The 20,193-nt window shown below is 50.5% G+C and overlaps 1 protein-coding gene across 1 annotated transcript in view; it reads right to left on the minus strand.

Moving 5' to 3' along the window:
* Positions 1-209: 209 nt before the first annotated feature.
* Positions 210-20,193, minus strand: part of LOC138728755 (heparan sulfate glucosamine 3-O-sulfotransferase 3A1-like) — a 36,374-nt gene continuing 16,390 nt past the window's right edge. The window contains exon 2 of the mRNA XM_069872356.1: positions 210-913. Within this exon, the coding sequence (XP_069728457.1) occupies positions 295-913 (619 nt within the window). The 3' untranslated portion in view covers positions 210-294. The remainder of the gene's footprint in view (positions 914-20,193) is intronic.

The raw sequence follows: 20,193 nt of genomic DNA on the forward strand, positions 1-20,193 counted from the left end.
GAGACAGAGCTAAACCTTGGACTCATCAAGAGAAGCAGCCAAGCTGCAGGCAGTGTCAATTAAGACCGGACTGCTGTTCATAGTCTCCATTTCTGGATAATCACATCACCTCATCCCTAAGAGAAGAAAGGAAAACAAAGCAATGTCAAAAAGAAGAAAAAAAAAGATAAATCAGAACAAATCATGTTGCAGCACAACTATTATTTTTTCCTGTATTTTTCCCCTCTCTACTGATATGTAAAAAAATATATATATTATATTATATTTTCGTTTTCTTAAATTATTTTTTCAGCCTCAGTCCCAGCCGAAGTCCTGCCCTGTCATCTGGTAGAACTTCATGTTGAAGGGCCGGTAGAAGTCCCGCAGTCTCTGTACCACCTCCTGGTCTATGTTGGGGTGCGTCCTGCCTTTTGTCTTCCCCAGGCAGTGGGGTTTGCTGCTGCCCTCCGCCTTCTTCAGGCATGGGAACCCCTTGGTTTTGTTGAAGTAGAAGTGTTTGTCGGTGATGATCCTCTTGAGGCCCAGAAAGTCCTGGACCCTGCCCAGCTCCCCCGCGGGGTCGGTGATCAGCCTCTCCCCGCTGACAAAGAGGATCTGCCCGATGGGGAAGTAAAGGAGCCAGTTCTCCAGGTGCTTGGCATAGATGCCAATCTGGATGGCGCTCCACGAGGTGTCAATGAGGCCCGTAGTCCTGTTTTTGAAGGTCAGGCTCTCAAAGGTGGGGATATCGGGCTTCTTGGAGAGCGTCTGGGTGTAGTCCGAGATGGCTCTGGTCACAGGGTCCCGCACCACCACGATGAGCTTGGTGCCCTTGGACATGGAGGAGATGCGGGCTGGGGCCTCCTTGGTGACGAAGTAGCTGGGGGTCTTCTCCATGGTGATCTGCCCCTCCAGGGTCCTGGGCATGAGGTCTCTGAGAGAGGGGGAGAGAAGGACAGGTTATTGCTTAATGTCCCTGGGTGGGGTGGGAGTTGCTGAGCGCGGCGGTGCTGGGTACCAAGGGAAGGATGCTCCTGGGCCTCACACCTCCAGCCCAGCTTTCCTTACTCCCTGCACAGATTGTCAGGAGGCCCCTACTGCTCTGATTCAGCAAAGCATATTAAGACATTCCTGATTTCCTCATTCTTTTGGCTGCTTTTTTGCCTAGAATTACACCTAAAACCATTTTGCCTGTTTGTGGCCTCTAAGGAGCTTCCTGAGGGGGATCCCACCTCCCTTCTTGCAATAGCACTGTAGGAACAAAGCACATCTCTACAATCTCAATGTCCTATCCCTTTAAACTCCTCTCTGCCTGTGCGGGGGTTTCCCATGCATTGGCTGAAATTCCCTGTAATTTCTCGAGTAACAACACTCCCTTTCTGCAGGGCACAAGGGATATTCAAGGGCCAGGATTTAAGACTCTATCTTTTGGTATTTTCGAGGTGGCAGCAAACTGATGTCATACAAAAATGTGCAATATCAGCCCCCTGACCTCAGCAATTTCCTTCTTCCACCCGAAGAGATCCTACACATGAGCTGCTTTGGGAAGCATTCCTAGCTGGGAGCGGGACGGGGCTTGAAGCTTTGACCAGCATCCATCCTGCTCCGCTGTCCCCTTGAGAGTTCAAAGCCCTCCAGGGCCAGGAATGGGGTGTTATTTGCTAAAGGACCATGGGACTTGGGCACAGAATAGCCTGAGCTCTTCTGTGTTAAACAAAGCAAGCCAGACAGGTGAAGGAGCCACATGAGTGGCTGTTTGTTTGCTCCTCCTGGGTGCTCACAGCTCCTCAACTTGTTTCCCCTTGACTGCCACACCACATCCCATCCCCTCATGTTCACATCATTCCAGGCATCAACCCTGGACAGGAGGCAGCGTTTGCAAAAGCCCAGTGATTTGCACGATTATAATTTGGTTACACAAACCCATCCCTCTTTCCAGGCTCTCAGCAGATTTCCTCTCTGCAGTTTGGTCTCCGTCCAACAGTCTGATCCTTCCTGGGGAAAACGGGAGCTGGATGGGAGGTGGCTGCAGCGCTGGTGAGGTTTATCACCATGCCACCAGCAGTTCTCATGGCAACTGCGCCCCTGAGTCCCGAGACGCAGGGACCCACATCCCTCCCCACCCCTTGACACCTCGTCTTTGACTTCGTTGTGGTTGCAACATCCATGTTCAGTGATGAACTGCTCCCTGCCTACGTTACTGCTAAAGTCTTGCAGCAGCAACATCTGGTTTGCAAACCCATGCAATATGCCAGCAAAATTAAACTCATCTATCAAAAAAAGCAACAATGAAAAGCCAATAAGAGCTAAAAACACCAATAGCAACCAAACCCCAGGCTGAGTCATTATGTTACAAATGAGGCAGCAAGGATTGACCCTTCCTAAAGCAATTCTTCCTATGTGCAACCACATTACACACAGGCTGAGTAAAGGTGTGGTCCTAGAGAAGACAATTCTCTGCTGGTCTTCGCTGAGGGTTTCTGTTTAGGAGAAACTCCAAGAATCTGGGACGTTCAGGTTGGAGAAAAAATGAGCTGAAGGGTATGAGAGAGATCTAACACATCCTTAAGCATGTGAAGGCATAAAGGCAATCGCTGATGACACTTAAGGACAGCCTTTGCCAAGCAGACACATAATTCTATGGTAGAATTTGCCATCACCTGATGCTGCAAAGACCAAAAGTATAAATGGTCCAGAGAAGTCATGGCTGCTCCATCCCTAGAGATGTTCAAGGCTGGGTTGGATGGGGCTTGGTGCAACTGGGTCCAGAGGGAGGTGTCCCTACTCATGGCAGGCGGTTGGGCTTGACAGTCCCTTACAACCCAAACCATTCTGTGGCTCTGTGAAACACTGGCCAAATTCACAGTGGATGAAATAAATCATTGGCAATGAAACGTGAAAGTCCCAGAGCTACCTCAGTAACAGAAAGCCTCAACCTTGATTGTCCTAAAGTGGAAGGAGATAAAAGGAGAAGGAGCCCTACAAACCATCAGCTTTCATACATTTGTCTGTAGATACCTCATACCACCCACCATCTGGACAAAGGTACTGGGCTGGGTGGCTCTTTGCCTTGTCCCTGTGAAGCTGTTCATATAGTTTTTTGCTCAAGGTAGTCTCATTCATCATTCTTTTCTGCCATGTGCACCAAGATGTGGTGGTGTTGCCCTCTGCTTTGGAAACCCTGCAACAATTGGACTTCAGTAAAGCCTTTGACACAGTTTCTCACAGCATTCTGCTTCGGAAACTGTCACCTCTGGCCTGGACAGGCGCACACTCTCCTGGGTGGAAAACTGGTTGGCTGGAGGGCCCAGAGAGTGGTGGGAAATGGTGTGAAATCCAGCTGGAGGCCAGTGACAAGTGGGGTTCCCCAAGGCTCAGCGCTGGGTCCAGCCCTGTTCAATGTCTTTATCAATGACCTGGATGAAGGCATCGAGTGCACCCTTAGCAAGTTTGCGGATGACACTAAGCTGGGTGGAAGTGTGGATCTGTTGGAGGGTCGGGAGGCTCCAAAGGGATCTGAACAGGCTGGACCGCTGGGCTGAGTCCAATGGGATGAGGTTTAACAAGGCCAAATGCCGGGTCCTGAGCAGCTACGGACTACGAGAAGTCTGGCTGGAAACTGCCTGGAAGAGAGGGACCTGGGGTATGTTGGTTGACAGCGACTGAACATGAGCCAGCAGTGGCCCAGGTGGCCAAGAAGACAAATGGCATCTTGGCTTGGATCAGAAACGGTGTGACCAGCAGGTCCAGGGAGGTTCTTCTCCCTCTGGACTCAGCACTGGTGAGACCGCTCCTTGAATCCTGTGTTCAGTTCTGGGCCCCTCACCACAAGAAGGATGTTGAGGCTCTGGAGCGAGTCCAGAGCAATGAAGTTGGTGAAGGGGCTGGAGAACAGGCCTTATGAGGAACGGCTGAGAGAGCTGGGGGTGTTTAGCCTGGAGAAGAGGAGGCTGAGGGGAGACCTCATTGCTCTCTACAACTACCTGAAGGGAGGTTGTGGAGAGGAGGGTGCTGGCCTCTCCTCCCAAGTGACAGGGGACAGGATGAGAGGGAATGGCCTCAAGCTCCACCAAGGGAGGTTCAGGCTAGACATTAGGAAAAAATTTTCCATGGAAGGGGTCACTGGGGACTGGAACAGGCTGCCCAGGGAGGTGGTTGAGTCACCTTCCCTGGACAGGTGTTTACAAGACGGGTGGATGATGTGCATGGTTTAGTGTTTGATAGGAATGGTTGGACTTGATCATCCTGTGGGTCTTTTCCAACCTATTGATTCTATGATTCTATGAAATGAGTCATCTAGAAGCATGTGAAGCCCTGAAAGATGAAGGAACCAGGTCAAACCCCCTTCCCCATCACCTGCCCGCTCTGTCCCTGGCTGTCACTGCCCCTGTAACACAGCTCCTGCAACTCCAGGCTGCTGTGGACCAAGAGCAGGAGAGGCTGAACTGGCAGCAGTGGGGTGAGGGCAGTGGGAAGGCTGCACTGACTTCTTTTTGTGTTTTGAAAAGTGGTGAAATCTCAGCTCTGTCTTCCCAAGGAGGAGATTAACCCCTTTCATGGTGAGGCTGTGACAGAAAAGCTTTCTTCCACACCCAGGAATGAGCACACACCTCTGCTGCCAGGCTGGCGGGCAGGGACATGCCAGGAGCCACAGGGAATGCACTACCACAGCTATGGGGAGATTAATTAATTACAAAGGGCATCTTTCATAGATGTAAACAGTTGCCTCAAGGCCTCCCTGGATTAATGGCATCTGGGTTTTATTGAAAATGAGCCACTTGAAAAGACAAGAACCACAAAAATGTTTTTGGCAAGAACAGCCACCAGTCGGCCCTGCCAGAATAAATGGATTCTGTTATTTTAATTTTAGTAGAGCTTGGAGCTTTATTTAACTACTTAATAGGGGAGGAAGACTTTCCTCAAAGGGCACATTTCGGCTGCGCATGCATATTCATATCTGGCCTTTTCCAGGTCCATAGTTTCTTCCCAGCAGTGGTGTCCAAGACAGCTGTTCTGGCCAAAGCCCGTGGACGTAGCTCATGGGGCTACTGCTCATGGCCCCTTCTCCAACCCAATGGGCTTCAGTGGACTTTGCTTTGGTAATGCAATGGTTTGGATTTCTCCTCTTTCGGCACTGCTGCTGCAAATGCTCCAGCACCCACACAGAGAGACAATTGCAGGGTCAGCTCCTCAGAAGGCCTGGCTGGAGGGGGCAATGCTATGCAAGGGCTGAGCACCAGGTGGTTACAGGTCCCAGCAGTGCACCTGGTGCTGCTCTGGGATTTCCTGATAGTCCTTGGTGTGCCAGTCCTTGACATCAGCACATTATTAATGGGGTCACATAAGGACATCCCACCAATGGTCTCCCAACGCTCAGACACTCCTGGTGTGATCTTTACTGTCACATTTACTTCAGCTTTTACATCTCTTTATAGGATGTACAATGATGGCTTTAAAAAGTCTTTAAGATTCCCAGGGCAAGCAGAGCATTGGCTCAGCTCCGGAGAGCAGAGTCCACAGAGAAGCCACCTGATCTTGAGACCCTGTTCTTAGCAAAAGCGCAACTTCGGGGAAGAAAGAATCACTTTATGCCAAGAAACTGGAATATCATATCGGGCTGTCTCCTTACATGACTGATCACTCAAGGGGTGAGTGTTTCAGGCAACTCAGCCTGAAGGAATAGATGCAAAGGCACATGTTACTGGTCGGTGTTTGCCCCCAGCCCATGTTGGGTGTCCTCTCCACTCCATCAGGAGCAGGAAATGGGTTAAATAAGCCTGTTTGTCTCAGCTGACCTGTGCTGCTGTCCCACTAACTCTACACAGCAAGAGAAGTGGATGATTAGCGAACAAACAAGCATTGCTTGTTCCAGAAATTAATTCTGGGAGGAGACAGCATGGTCAAGTAGGAGGAGCAGCCCTGTGGTGCCATCTCCCACAGAGGTGGGAGCTGCTTTTAGTCACTGGATCCAGAAGACTTGAGGTCAGTTTGCTGCTTGTAGTGCATCTGCTGCTTTCCTCCCAGCTGGACCAAGCCATGTCCTGCTCAGGACCTGCTGGGCCCCTTGGCAGCACGCAAGCCATTAAAAGCAGCTGTGAATGGACTCGCTGCAAGGCTTTCCCACATAAATCTAGTAAGACCTCTCCTGAAAGGAGGCTGAAGCTGGCAGATAGGGGCAGCTCTTTACCAGGCCTCATACCATTGCAACCCAGAGCAATAAATAAAAACTGCTGTTATTGCAGCTATCAATCAGCCCCACAAGCTTTCTGACATCTCGTAAACCCACCTCAGTCACAAGCTAAAGGCAGAACTCATCTCTGGTTTCAAACCCAGGAGGTGAGCACAGGAAGGGTGAGCAGGGCAGGGCTGCAAGCAACCCAGCAAGCACAGCAGAAGTACAGACTTAGGTGAAGAAAAACTTGCAGCCAGGGCATCTGCATGGAAGTGCCAGCTGGAAGATGCTGCTTGTGTCCCTGGACAAGCCTAGCACACTGCTGGGCTGATGTAGTGCTCTCCCACCCTTTTGCAGCAGCACAGACGCAACAACAGAGGAGCTGCTGCTGCAGAGCCCCCTTCTCCAGCATGCTGATGTTTGCCCTTATCTTTGGCTGCATTCCCACTGACCTGGCCCCAGCCCCATAAGGGCACGCAGGCTGGGAATTTTCCACTGGATAAAGAATGGGAATGAAGCAGAAACATGAAGTGCTGCACAACCAGTTTACACAGAGCTGGACCTTTCCAAGGGTACAAACTGATGAAGGTGATTTTAGCTCTCAGGATCTTTCCATTTCACAGCCATCGACTTGCAGCAGGGTTCTGAGGCACAGAAGATGCAGAAGGGCCTTGCACCCTGACACCCTGCCCAGACAGCCTCAGGGGGATGGACCTTGCTCCAGCCTCCAGGTGTCTTTTCCATCTAAGCCAGAAGTTCAAACTGGAGGCCCAAGCAGTTGGATACACATGAAAAATGGTAGGGAAGGAATGCCTTGAGCAGACAATGGAGGAGACTCCCTGGGATGTTTCCATGGCTTGAGGTGAGCTGCCACAGAATGCGATAATGAACACCCTAGAGCAGTCTTCAAAGAGGAATGTTGGGGTTGTCCTATGCAAGGACAGGAGTTGGACTCAATGATCCTTGTGGGTCCCTTCCAACGCAGGACATGCCACAATTCTATGATTCTTTGAAACCTGCCCTCTGCTACTTTTTGCCCTGCTCAGCTTAAACTAGATGCACTTTGGTTTTGCTCCAGATTCAATGGCCAGGGTTCAGCTGGGGTTCAGAGCGCTGCAGCCCACAGCAACGGTGGGAAAGGAAGTCTCTGTGGTTGCCAGTGTTGTTAGTAAGGAAGTGCCATCAAAGAGGTCATCGCAGGAAAAACCTTATCAAAGACATGCTGCTCTTTCCAAAAGAGCCCAACAGCTCTGCAATCTGCTGCAGGACCTTGAATCCCATGGACGAGCCTTTCTGGGAAGGAAAGGCCAAACACGCTCCCAGAAATGTCACACAGGGTCATGGGGAGGATCAGATACTCTCCCACCAGCAGACATACATCCTGAACCCTCCCTTTGTGCCACAAAGTGTGGTTAAATATGAAATCAGCTTGTTTGTGTAGAATTATCTGGCCTCTACCTGGGAAGGAGAGGAGATGAAAAAGAAAAAACTCCATTCCTTTCATGTCTGGGAGCAAGCAAGGACTGACACGAGCCCCTCTCCATCAATCACCCTAAAAACCAAGCAGCAGCTGAGATGAGTGCTGGTGCCCTCAGACCCTTCAGTCCCACTTGACTGCCTTGTTACCCTTTGTATGTCAAGTGTTAAGGGACCATAAGGGCTGCTACGGCAAGGCTAGGAGAGCAAAGAGGGAAAATTCAATGTCTGAGGGAGCTTACTTCATCTCTCACTTCTATATAGAAGTGCTGCCAGAATTTCCTTCTCTGGGATGGGGTATGAGTGTGATAGAACACGGCTGGCAGCTCCAGGGGAAACACTAAGCCTTCTCCAGCATGAAGCTATTGGACAAGGAGGATGGGGAAACTGTGGCACCGCAAGCACTGAGCCTCGATGCAGCCTCATACCCTGGAAGTGGTGCGCATGGCTCCCTAGCTACCAGCAAGGTGTCTTCCCCCTCACTTATTTTCTATTTTTCTTCCAGATCATTTTAAGCAGTGACTCTGGAACAGAAATTTATAAAGGAACTAAACCCTGCTCTCACCAGCAGTTGCCTTCCCCCTACCCTCAAGCCCACGCTCCCTGAAGTACCATTAGAGTGTGTGCAGAAGATGATTGAGAAGATGCTTTGGCAAGAGTGATAGCTCGATGTAACCAGTAGTGGTCATGCATATATAAATGAAGAAACGCTGCCTAAAGAGACGAATGGGTCCCTCTTACAAGGCCGGGATCTCACCTTAGGGGTTGTCCTGCCCTGGCAGCTCTAGCAGGGCTCTAAATTTGCTTCAATGAGCTGTAAGGGCACGACAGAGTTAGCTGAGCCTCCTGCTTTGCCTTCCTTTAGATGTCAGGTGAAATCAATAAATGGAAAGATGCATTTCAGGAGAAGTAAAAGTTAAAAAACAAACTGAAGAAAAGCTGTGAGACTGAAGAAGAAATCATTCATTGCGTTGCTGGATGCAAAATCAAGTCCAATTGACAATATCAAAAGGACACTCTTGCCATTGGCTTTAAGGAAGATGGATTGGGCTGAGGCTGGAGCAAAATAAGAGGCAGGAATAGCCCTGGGATAGGTCAGTGAAGACTGTGGGTCTCTTCCATCTCTACCCACCCTTCTCTGGGTAAAGAGAACTTTCAGGGAAATCTGTGTGTTACTGGGGAACCTATAACACAACTGTCATCTCCCAGAGCACACCTGCACCCTTGCAAACCACTTGCAAGGTGTCACTTGTGGTGGTGTCAGGGGCCTTGAGTTTTCTTCTGGCTCTGCTCCTCTGTCCCCACTGCAACACTGCAAACTGTGCAGGAGGAGGGCATCACCGAGGCTCTGGTCCCTGGGCTGTAATCAGACAGACACGTGGCAGCACTGTCTCATTCCTACAAGTGGTAAATGGTCCCTGGGTTATCTGCTTCCCCCAAGATGTGCCTCCTGTCACCTCAGCACACTCCCTGTGCCCAGCCCAGCAAGGTCTCTCCCAGGACACAGGCTTTTTATTGTCGCAAATACTCCGGAGGGGTTTGAAACATTAAAGCAGACATGAAAATGGGACCTCGTGTTGGGAAGAAAGGGCAGTTGTCAAAGTACACAGGAGTTACTGTTACTTTAAGGCACATAGAAAATACCCCAAAAGCCAGAACTAGCTGCCGGCCCTGAGCACGGGCACCTTTACCTGCGCCAGAGCCCAGGCAGCAGGGATGGGCACCGCTGGGTGCTGCAGGCATCGCTGCAGGGGATGAACGTCCCACACTGTTAATGTGCCACCTTCTTGAATAAAACCCTTTTGCAGAGGTAGGGCCTTTCCTTCTCCCACCCCCTGAATCAGCCTGGTCTCTGCTTGTTGCTGTTGCACAGTCAGCGACATCGGGAGCACCCGAGCTCATCCTTACAGCGTTTATTTCAGCAAGTCTCAGTATTTATGTATCTCATTACATCAGCAGCCGGTAGCATCTGTTTCCACACTGTATCTGCCAAGCAGCATCTTATCAGCCGTGCTGCCTTCCCATCCCTCCCTCCTCTCCTTCCAGTAACTCTCCCTCTAAAGTTCAGGAGAGGGCCGACAGCTGGACACGGAATGCAGCCAGCACTCATGCCACAAACATCTGCCTAAACTGCAGCTTGTAGGGCCACAGCAACCCCCCCCCCCCAGGACATCTGCCCTGTCCCCATCCAGACCCCCAGCAGCAACCAAAGACCCAGTCCCACCTGCAGGCAGGGTCTGTCCGGGGCAGGGTGAGACAGAGGGACAAGGCAGGTGGCCGTGGGCATCCTGGCATCCACGCCATGCCCATCATATGGGCATCCTGGCAATGGCATCTGCAAGCCCAGCCAGGGGGCTGCACTGAGCTCTTGGGGGTCCTCAGCAGACACCACACACACATAATCTGCAAACCCACTGCATTCCAAGTGCCGGAGCAGCCCTGCTCCCTGCCACCAGAGGAATTAACCACTTCAGCATTTCAGATAAATCACTCCAGCAACTTCACTGCCTCCAAGACAGGGACCGGGACACTAAGCTGTCCGTGCTGAACCCACAGGAGGAACAGCCGGTGTCACCCCATCCCCAGGGCACAGCCCAGAAGCTTTCTACTCCTCGAGGAGCTGGGAAACCCATCAAAGAAATGCTATGAAGAAAGTGGCTTGTTTCAACAGCCTGCTGCTGCTAACTCTGCAGGTGGAACTGTCTTTCCGGATTCCTGGGCCATGACCTTGCTCAGGAAAAGCAGGAACAATCGCTGGTCAAGGACAGGGTGGCTGCCGCCCCAAGGTGCCCTGCCAGGAAGCTCAGTGTCCCTGGGATAAGGGCTTCATTCTACCCTCGAGAGCACCCAGGTATGAGCAGGCATGCGCGTAACTTCACATCGGCTCCCCTGGCCCTGGGGCGACAGGGCTGCAAGTGCGCTGGGGGGTTCTGAAGGGTCAGAGGAGCATTTGGATGTGAGGAGGAGCTGCACTGGGGTCTTTGCTTGACAGTACCAACCCCTGTCTGTGCTTTCAGCGTTCGGCTGCAGCCTCACTGGCCCCTGCCCCAGAAGGTAGACTGCACTTATCAGAGCTAATTACAACATGCAAGTCCTCTGCCTAATTGCTCTGGTTTATTATTTATGAGCAGAGCTGCTACTTTGAAGGCAGCAGGTAAGCGGTGAGCCCTGCACTCAGGAAGGTGCCTGATGGCCTCCTGGCTCCCAGTGAAGGTGATGCTGGACGTGAGAGGCGATGCCGCTGGCCTGACATCTCCTAACCAGCCTGGGAGAAGGAACTACGCTGAAAGGCTCCCGAAAATCTGCTGTGCTGGGAAGCACATCTGGACACCACCTGGAGACTGCTAGTGCCTAAGTGCTATCGACAAGCAAAAACTCTCTGATGCCATTAGCTGTGTGAGCCATTGATTTTCTTTTCTGGAACAACAAACTCATTGGAGCTGAGGCAATCCTGGGTGGTATCACCGCTTCCTCCAGACTGACCAGCTGGGGTTTGGAAAAGGGGTGTTTTGTAGTGGTTTTCTTTCCAATGGCTAAAAAGCCCAGTCATTGTGGTGCACTTGTGCATGAGCCTCAGAGGCTGCTGGGTCCTGCTTGCTGGTGTTGCTGGTAGATCCCAGCCAACTGCCTAACAGAAGCAGAAGAGCTCTGGGGCTCTTGGCCATAGACTCCTTTCCCATGTTTCCATCCTTTGTACAGGCATGGAGATAGCACCAGGCATCACCTAAAGGGACTTGGGGGTGTCATCCACCTCTGGCACCAGGAAGTCTTCCAGCAGTTCCTCTGGCCTAGCCGTGAGCCTGCTCTTTAACTCAGCCTTAGAGCTCCTCTTGAGGCACTCCCAGCAACTTTAGCGAGGGTGCAGTTTTGAAGTTTGCCATGCCCTAGAGAGCTGCCCTTCCTCAGCAGACCTGGACCCAGCACTCATCACCTCCAGCAGTGCTCAGATGCATTTTTTAGGTACTCCGTGTTTTTAATTCACAGTGGTCTCTCCAACGTCATGTGCCTTTCCCTGTGACAGCTTCCCCCTGGCAGTGGCTGAGACTCCAAACACAGAGCATGAGCCATTTGCCAATCCCCTGCAGCACCAGCTCGTTCGTAGCAAGGTGTAAATCAGACCCACAGTGACTTCATCATATTTTCAATGTAGCTTCCAAATGAAAAGTGATTCCTCATTTCCCAGATGGATTTGCTTGGGTAAATTCAGGCTGCTGATGGGTTATTCTGTTGGCCTTTTGGTGATGTTTTGTTTTATTGTAAATGTAGTGCTTCGTAATGAAAACAGACACTACTTCTGCTCTCTTCTGCACATGCCTCTATTATTCTACAACCTGCTGAATCCCCTCTATGCCATTTTATGCTAAAGGAGGGACCTTAGACCAGCTTCCAGAACTGAAAGGGGCTCCAGGAAAGCTGAGGAGGGGCTCTTGATCAGGGAGTGCAGAGATTGGACAAGGCAAAATGGTTTTCACCTGAAAGAGGGCAGATAGAGATGAGATCTTGGGAAGAAATGTTTTGTTGTGAGGGTGCGGAGGTGCTGGCCCAGGTTGCCCAGAGCAGTGGTGGCTGCCCCATCCCTGGAGGTGTTCAAGGCCAGGTTGGATGGGGCTTGCAGCAGCCTGATCCAGTGGGAGGTGTCCCTGCCCATGGTATGGGGCTGGAACTGGAGCTTTAAGGTCCTTCTGACCCAAATCTTTCTATGATTCTATGATTTTCCCTCTGAGACAATTGGCATGACCCTTTTACAGCCTTGCACCCTGCCTTTCTCTCTTGCAAGAGTTTCTAGTCCCACTCCCACCATGCAGGTGAGTCACTGCTGGAGACAGGTGGCAGAGGACAGTCAGGGCATGGCTGGAAATGAATCCTGTGAACTCAGAGCTCACTTGAAGCAGCACGTTTGCTGAACTGGCCCACTAGCCCAGTGCACGACTGCGCAATTAGGAGGAAGCTCACAGTGTCCTCCCATCATACAGATGGATCCAAATGAGTCACAGCCTTCACAGTCCTTCAGCCTGGACCCCACCCTCCTGAGTTCAGAAGTTACAATCATAGAATCGTGGAATGGTTTGGGTTGGAAGGGAGCTTTAAAGCGCATCCACATGAAAATATTTCTTTCTAAGATTTCATCTCAATCTCCCCTCTTTCAGGTGAAAACCATTCCCCCTCGTCCCATCCCTGCACTTCCTGATCAAGAGCTCCTCCCCAGCTTTCCTGGAGCCCCTTTGAGTACTGGAAGCTGCTCTAAGGTCTCCACAGATCCTTCTCTTCTCCAGGCTGAACAGCCCAAACTCTCTCAGCCTGTCCTTGAATTGGAGGTGTTCCAGCCCTTGGATCATCTCCGTGGTCTCCTCTGGACTCACTCCAACAGATCCCTGTCCACTCTACGCTGAGGATTCCAGAGCTGGATGCAGGGCTCTAGGTGAGGTCTCAGGAGTAAGCTTAGGGAGTAAAGAGAAAAGACTGAGAGGCAAGAAAAAAAATGCTATAAGTGACCCAGCATCCAACATAATTAAACCTCACACCTGTTCTTCTTCCTGAGGAGCAACCTGGAAGTCTTACAAACCCCATCCACCCTCCCACGTGCTGGTGGTGGCCTCAGAGGGACCGGAGCTGCACCTTCCCCTGTGTGGACCAGGGTGAATCCTCTTGATGGGCTCAGCCTTGGGGTGCTCTGACAGGTGCATCTGTACCAGGGAGAACATGGGAAATCCCCAACTCCCAAACCAGGAACCATCTCAGGTCTCTCTTACTCAAGGATCTTCCACACCACACTTTTCAGCCCTGACTAAGCAAATCACCTTAAAGAGGAAAGTGAAAGAACTGTTTATTATTGGAAGTGTCTCCCTCTCTAGGATTCATTTTTTTGATAAATTGGCTTCAGCCTCATTACTTCATGATATATTTCCCTTGACATTTAATTATACTTACCCTAAACACATTAAGCCAATCAGTCTGAACAGTTTCTTATTAATATGCAAATTTCTCCTTTGAAAAGCCATGAATCTGCGAAAAATCTCTTTAGGCTTCAATTAGGCCCTTTCAGGAGGTTGGAAACCCCCCAAAATATCCCCCTCCTCCAAGCGTAGGGGAGGACATTTGGGGCAGAGGGAGCCCAAACCCAAAGACACAACCTGGTACCTCGTTTTGGAATGGTAGAAGTGGATGCTGCCATCCACCAAAGCATCTCCAGAAGAGGAAGAATTTTTTTACAATGAGGATGGGGAGGACCTGGCCCAGGTTGCCCAGAGAAGTGGTGGCTGCCCCATCCCTGGAGGTGTTCAAGGCCAGGTTAGATAGGGCTTTGAGCAACCTGATCCAGTTGAAGATGTCCCTGCTTATGGCAGGTGGGTTGTACCTAGATGGCCTTTAAAGGTCCCTTCCAACTCTAACCATTCCATGATTCTATAATTCCATGATTCTATGATTCAAAGATGATAGGTTGGATTGTGCAAACAAACACAGTGTTGACAGCTTATCCCCATTCCATGGGAGCTATTGTTTCTCCTCTCCACCATCCCTGGAGCTAGAGTGATCCTCCGCTGAGGACCACAAATCCTTATCACAGGGAAGCTTCACGTAGGAGCTCCAGAGGATGCAGTGAAATTTCAGCCCAGTTTTTAGCAAAATGAATGGCAATCCTGTTCCCCTGGCACCATGGGCAAATGGGATGTGATTCACATTGGGCGAATAGATTGAACCATACAATTAACCACCTGCCCTGGAATGGATTTAGGTTTCGCTTTAAAGCATCACTTCCAGCCTCCCTCTGCTCTCATATCTGTCTGAGTGCCCCAGGATTTTCTACTCAGAAACCAACGGGGAATAAATTAGAATCATAGAAATCATGTAATGATTTGGGTTGGAAGGAACCTCAAAGCCCATCCAGTTCCACCCCCTGCCATGGGCAGGGACACCTCCCACTGGATCAGGGAGCTCAAAGCTCCATCCAACCTGGCCTTGAACACCTCCAGGGATGGGGCAGCCACCACTGCTCTGGGCAACCTGGGCCAGGGCCTCCCCACCCTCACAGCAACATACTTCTCCCTAAGATCTCATCTCAATGTCCCCTCTTTCAGCTGAAAACCATTTCCCCTCACCCCATCCTTGCACTCCCTGATCCTGAGCCCCTCCCCAGATTTCCTGTGGCCCTTTTGGTACTGGAAGCTGCTCTAAGGTCACGTCACAGCCTTCTCTTCTCCAGGCTGAACAACCCCAACTCTCTCAGCCTGGACTTGGATGGGAGGTGCTCCAGCTCTAAGATCATCTCCGTGGCCTTCTCTGGACATATCCCAACAGATCAATGTCTTTCATAAGAATCTTATTCACTGAATCATCCCTATAAGTGAGTGGAGAGAAACACCAGCATAGGTGCTACAGCCCTGGTGGTCTTTGGCCTCCTGGATTTGTTTCCCATGGATTGCAGCAATGGGCAAACCACAAAACCACTTCAAAACCTGCCCGACTCCAGATCCCACCAAAAGCTTTTACTTGCTAAACCAAGATGATTTCCTGGGAACTGCTGGGTGCCACCACATCTTCTTGAGAAAAAGTGACCCATTTCACCCTATTTCACAAGAAGTTGTAGTTTTGCAAAAAAATACAAGTTGGTATATTTTTTTTATAGCCTCCAGTCAGACGTTAAGATCAGAAATACATCGCAATCAGTGTACTATATAAGTAGTCCAATTTTAGAAAACAGCTCTCATGAGCAATAAAGAAACCCAATTTACTATGCGCTATAATAAAAATATCTCTTTTAGCATATAAATCAAACCAAAGTGAACAGATAAAGAAAAATAGACTCACACCTCCCCTCCTCCCCCCCAGCTTTTTGCCTAGGAGCGCAGGCAGCGGCCCTGGGGGGGGCTTGCCTGCCCTATATAATAAATACATGCAAGAGCAAATCTGTTAAAAAATGTAGCCCCCACTTTGTTTGCTATAGGTCTCAGTTTATCGTTCGGCAGAAGAAGAAGGGCTGGGAGAAGCCAGTAGGAAACACAATCCTTTCCTGTACAAACAGTAAAGCCTGTGCTGATTCTAAGTGCACCGTATGGCACTATTTTATGTGTGTATATACAGAGATTTTTCAAGCCAGCTAGTGACATAAAGTAATCTTATATCATCTAAAACCAACAATCGTACTTGGACTCCTGGCAGTTTCCCTTGCAGCTGCCCCTGCCCCCCAGGCCCCTTCCCCCATGGGCTGCTGGTGTGCGCTACTGCCTGCTCCCGTTATTTTTCACAAAGACATATAAATCACTCTGGAAACTCTTATTATCTTATTTTCCCTCTGCTTCCCTCTTGTCTGTTTTGAGAAAAATTAATGCATTTGTCTCCAGAAAAATGTGCAGTCTCTATAATTCAGTTTTAAAACAAGCACAACTAGCAAATGGATAGAGCTGGGTTAGGAGACTCATTTGTCATGCGAGTAATTGAACCCTTCCCTTCGATTTTTCCTTTGGGTGTTAAAGACAACTGATGCCTTCCTGAAATTTTCTGAGGGCTAGGAAAGGTGGAAAGACAGACAGACAGATTGACAGACAGAAAGAAAAAGCAGAAGAGAGAAAGAGAAAGGAAAAGAGAAAAAAAGGGTGAAAAGAAAGAAGAAATAAGAGAGAGGAGAGAAAGAAGGAGAATGAAGGAGGGAAGGAAGGAGGGAAGGAGGGAAGGAGGGAAGGAGGGAAGGAGGGAAGGAGGGAAGGAAGGAAGGAAGGAAGGAAGGAAGGAAGGAAGGAAGGAAGGAAGGAAGGAAGGAAGGAAGGAAGGAAGGAAGGAAGGAAGGAAGGAAGGAAGGAAGGAAGGAAGGAAGGAAGGAAGGAAGGAAGGAAGGAAGGAAGGAAGGAAGGAAGGAAGGAAGGAAGGAAGGAAGGAAATCTCAAAGCACTGGCTACCTCTGCAGAGGGAACTTTGGGGAGCCCCCAGGAGAACATTCCAGGTGGGATCTTTTCAAAAGCTGGTGGTACTTTGCCTCTGCCTTAACCTGGCCCTGCTGCCCCTGCCCGCATGCCTGCAGACCTGGGAATGAATAGCCCTGTTAGGTCCTGCAAGCACCCCAAGCCTCAGATGCGGTGTGGGGGGAAGCATCGTGCAACATATTAATGACCGTGGTTACATCCCGATGCCTCTTTCTGCATCTGGAACTCAGGGACTCTCTGCTGCTTCCCCCCCACCCTAAACTGGAATGCAAATCCACACAGTTCTCTGGACAAAGTCCCTCAGACAGTGGCATGTTTCTCCAAACAACGAAAATCACAGCCAGCTTTAAAATAATCCCCATCCTTTTGCTGTTCTTGTGGGGCAAGAACCTCCCCCTGCGAGCAATGTGTACGCCAAGGGCTCCTGTACAGGACCATGCACATCCTTGCCACAGTCCCCAGGACACATCCTGACCTCTTATCAGCAATAAGGCCCGATTCACCGCTCACACAGAGGAAGCCAAGAATAATTCCAGAAAAGCCACAATCAAGTGAGGACTCGGGCCAGCCAAGTCTATTGTTCCTTTGTCTCTCACTATATTATCTCTGTCCTCTGGGAGCTACATTATTGCCTGCAATATATAATGTGATTTGCTTGTTTTCAAAGTCTGCCTCATTTTTCTTAGGCACAAACACTAGTGCACCATCAGCCATGCACACTCACAGCAAGGCATAGAATCATAGAATTATAGAATCACTGGGTTGGAAAAGACCCACCGGATCATCGAGTCCAACCATTCCCATCAGTCACTAAACCACGTCCCTCAGCACCTCGTCCACCTGTCCCTTAAACCCCTCCAGGGAAGGTGATTCAACCACCTCCCTGGGCAGCCTCTGCCAGTGCCCAATGACCCTTTCGGTGAAAATTTTTTTCCTAATGTCCAGCCTGAACCTCCCCTGGAGGAGCTTGAGGCCATTCCCTCTCGTCCTGTCCCCTGTCACTTGGGAGAAGAGGCCAGCACCCTCTTCTCCACAACCTCCTTTCAGGCAGTTGGAGAGAGCAATGAGGTCTCCCCTCAGCCTCCTCTTCTCCAGGCTAAACACCCCCAGCTCTCTCAGCCGTTCCTCATAAGGCCTGTTCTCCAGCCCCTTCACCAGCTTCATTGCTCTTCTCTGGACTCGCTCCAGAGCCTCAACATCCTTCTTGTGGTGAGGGGCCCAGAACTGAACACAGGATTCGAGGAGCGGTCTCCCCAGTGCCGAATCCCGAGGGAGAATAACCTCCCTGGACCTCCTGGTCACGCCGTTTCTGATCCAAGCCAAGATGCCATTGGCCTTCTTGGCCACCTGGGCCACTGCTGGCTCATGTTCAGTCTCTGTCAACCAACACCCCCAGGTCCCTCTCCTCCAGGCAGCTTTCTAGACAGACTTCTCCTAGTCTGTAGCTGCTCAGGGTTGTTGTGCCCCAAGTGCAGGACCCGGCACTTGGCCTTGTTAAACCTCATGGCATTGGACTCAGCCCAGCGGTCCAGCCTGTTCAGATCCCTTTAGAGCCTCCTGACCCTCCAGCAGATCCACACTTCCACCCAGCTTAGTGTCGTCCGCAAACTTGCTAAGGGTGCACTCGATGCCTTCATCCAGGTCATTGATAAAGACATTGAACAGGGCTGGACCCAGCACTGAGCCTTGGGGAACCCCACTTGTCACCGGCCTCCAGCTGGAGTTAACTCCATTTCCCACCACTCTCTGGGCCCTCCATCTCCTGGTTTTCCACCCAGGAGAGTGTGCGCCTGTCCAGGCCAGAGGTGGCAGTTTCTCAAGCAGAATGCTGTGAGAAACTGTGTCAAAGGCTTTACTGAAGTCCAGGAAGATCCATCCACAGCCTTTCCCTCATCCAGTAGGCGAGACCATAGAACACGACCAGGTTAGTTTGGCAAGACCTGCCTTTTGTGAACCCGTGTTGACTGGCCCTGATCACCTGGTTCTCTTGCATGTGCTTCATGATAGCACTCAAGATCACCTGCTCCATGACTTTCCCTGGCACTGAGGTCAGACTGACAGGCCTGGAGTTCCCTGGATCCTCCCTGTGACCCTTCCTGTAGATCTTCCTGTAGGGCACACCAGCAAGCCTCCAGTCCAGTGGAAGACTGCATTCTTCTCCTGGAAGAAGAGGAGAAGGATGGGAGAGGAGGTAGGATGGGGACCCAAATCAGAGAGAGGAGCAGCGATTGAGAAGCTGCAGGCAACGTGAAGGGGGACAAAATGTTGTCTGGGAATTGGAAGGGTACAGAAAACCACTGAATGGAAATAACTGGGGAAAACAAAAAAGAGTTCTTCATCCTCCTTCCTCTGGAGGAGGAGAAATCCTGCCAGACCTCAGAGACCAGAAGTAAGGACATAGTGAGTGCAAGAACAGAAGTAGTGAAATTAAACAGGTGAAGCTGGAAAGCTGGAGGTAGGGAAATACTGGAAATGGGCAGTGGATGCAGCAGGGTGAGATCCACTTGGGCCATGTGGCCACTCTCTGGGATTTCTGGCAACTCTCACGTCCCTGCAGGTTAATCATAGAATAGAATCACAGAATCATTTAGATTGGAGAAGATCTCTAAGCTCATCCAGCCCAACCGCCAGCCCAACCCCACTGTGCCTACTAAACCTGTCCCAAAGTGCCACACAATTTTTGAACCCCTCCAATGACTCCAGCCCTGCCCTGGGCAGCCTCTGCCAGTGCTTCACCACTCTGTCAGTAACGACATTTTACTAATATCCAATCTAAACCTCCCCTGGCAAAGCCTGAGCTCATTTCCTCTCATCCTATCACTGGTTACATGGGAGCAGAGCCCAGCACCCACCTCATCACAACCTCTTTTCTGGGAGCTGCAGAGAACAATGAGGTCTCCCCTCAGCCTCCTCTTCTCCAGGCTAAACAGCCCCAAGTCTCTCAGCTGCTCCCAGAACCCCTGGGCTCCAGCCCCTTCCCCAGTTCCGTTCCACTTCTCCGCACACACTCCAGACCCTTAATATCTCTTGGAGTTAGAGGCCCAAAACTGAACTCAGGGTTCGAGGTGCAGCCTCACCAGTGCTGAGCCCAGGGGGATGATCCTTTCCCTTCTCCTGCTGCTCACCCCATGGCTGATCCAAGCCAGGAAGCTCTCGGCCACCTTGGCCCCCTGGCTCATGTTCAGCCACCATCAACAACCCCAGGTTCTTTTCCACTGGGCAGCTTCCCAGCCGTTCTCCCCCAGGCCTGCCAAGGTTTGGTGAGAGCAAGCAGACAGGCTTTCTCCCCTCTCTGCAGAGAGGAAAGCATCCACCCTGCAAGATACTGTTGTGGAGAGATCATGAAGTTTGGGGAAATACTGTGACATGCACCATATTGCTGGAGATGCTTCATGTGTGCATCAGAGAGCTTTAGGAAGGAGCCAGACACCTTAAAGGATCACCGCCCCCCACTCCTCCCCTGCTTTTGAGAACAAAAGTAGTCTCTTAAATTATGCTGAGAATTGACTTCCTTCTATATCATCACACATTTCCTCCTGCTGCAAGGCCAAAAAAATCCTCAAACTGTATTGTAAAAAAAAAAAAGAGAGCCTGTCCCCAGGCTATGATATAAAATATATGGAGTTTACTCTCACAGTCATTCTTCATCCT

This window comes from Phaenicophaeus curvirostris, chromosome 19 (genome assembly GCF_032191515.1).
Source record: "Phaenicophaeus curvirostris isolate KB17595 chromosome 19, BPBGC_Pcur_1.0, whole genome shotgun sequence".
NCBI classification, from domain to species: domain Eukaryota; kingdom Metazoa; phylum Chordata; class Aves; order Cuculiformes; family Cuculidae; genus Phaenicophaeus; species Phaenicophaeus curvirostris.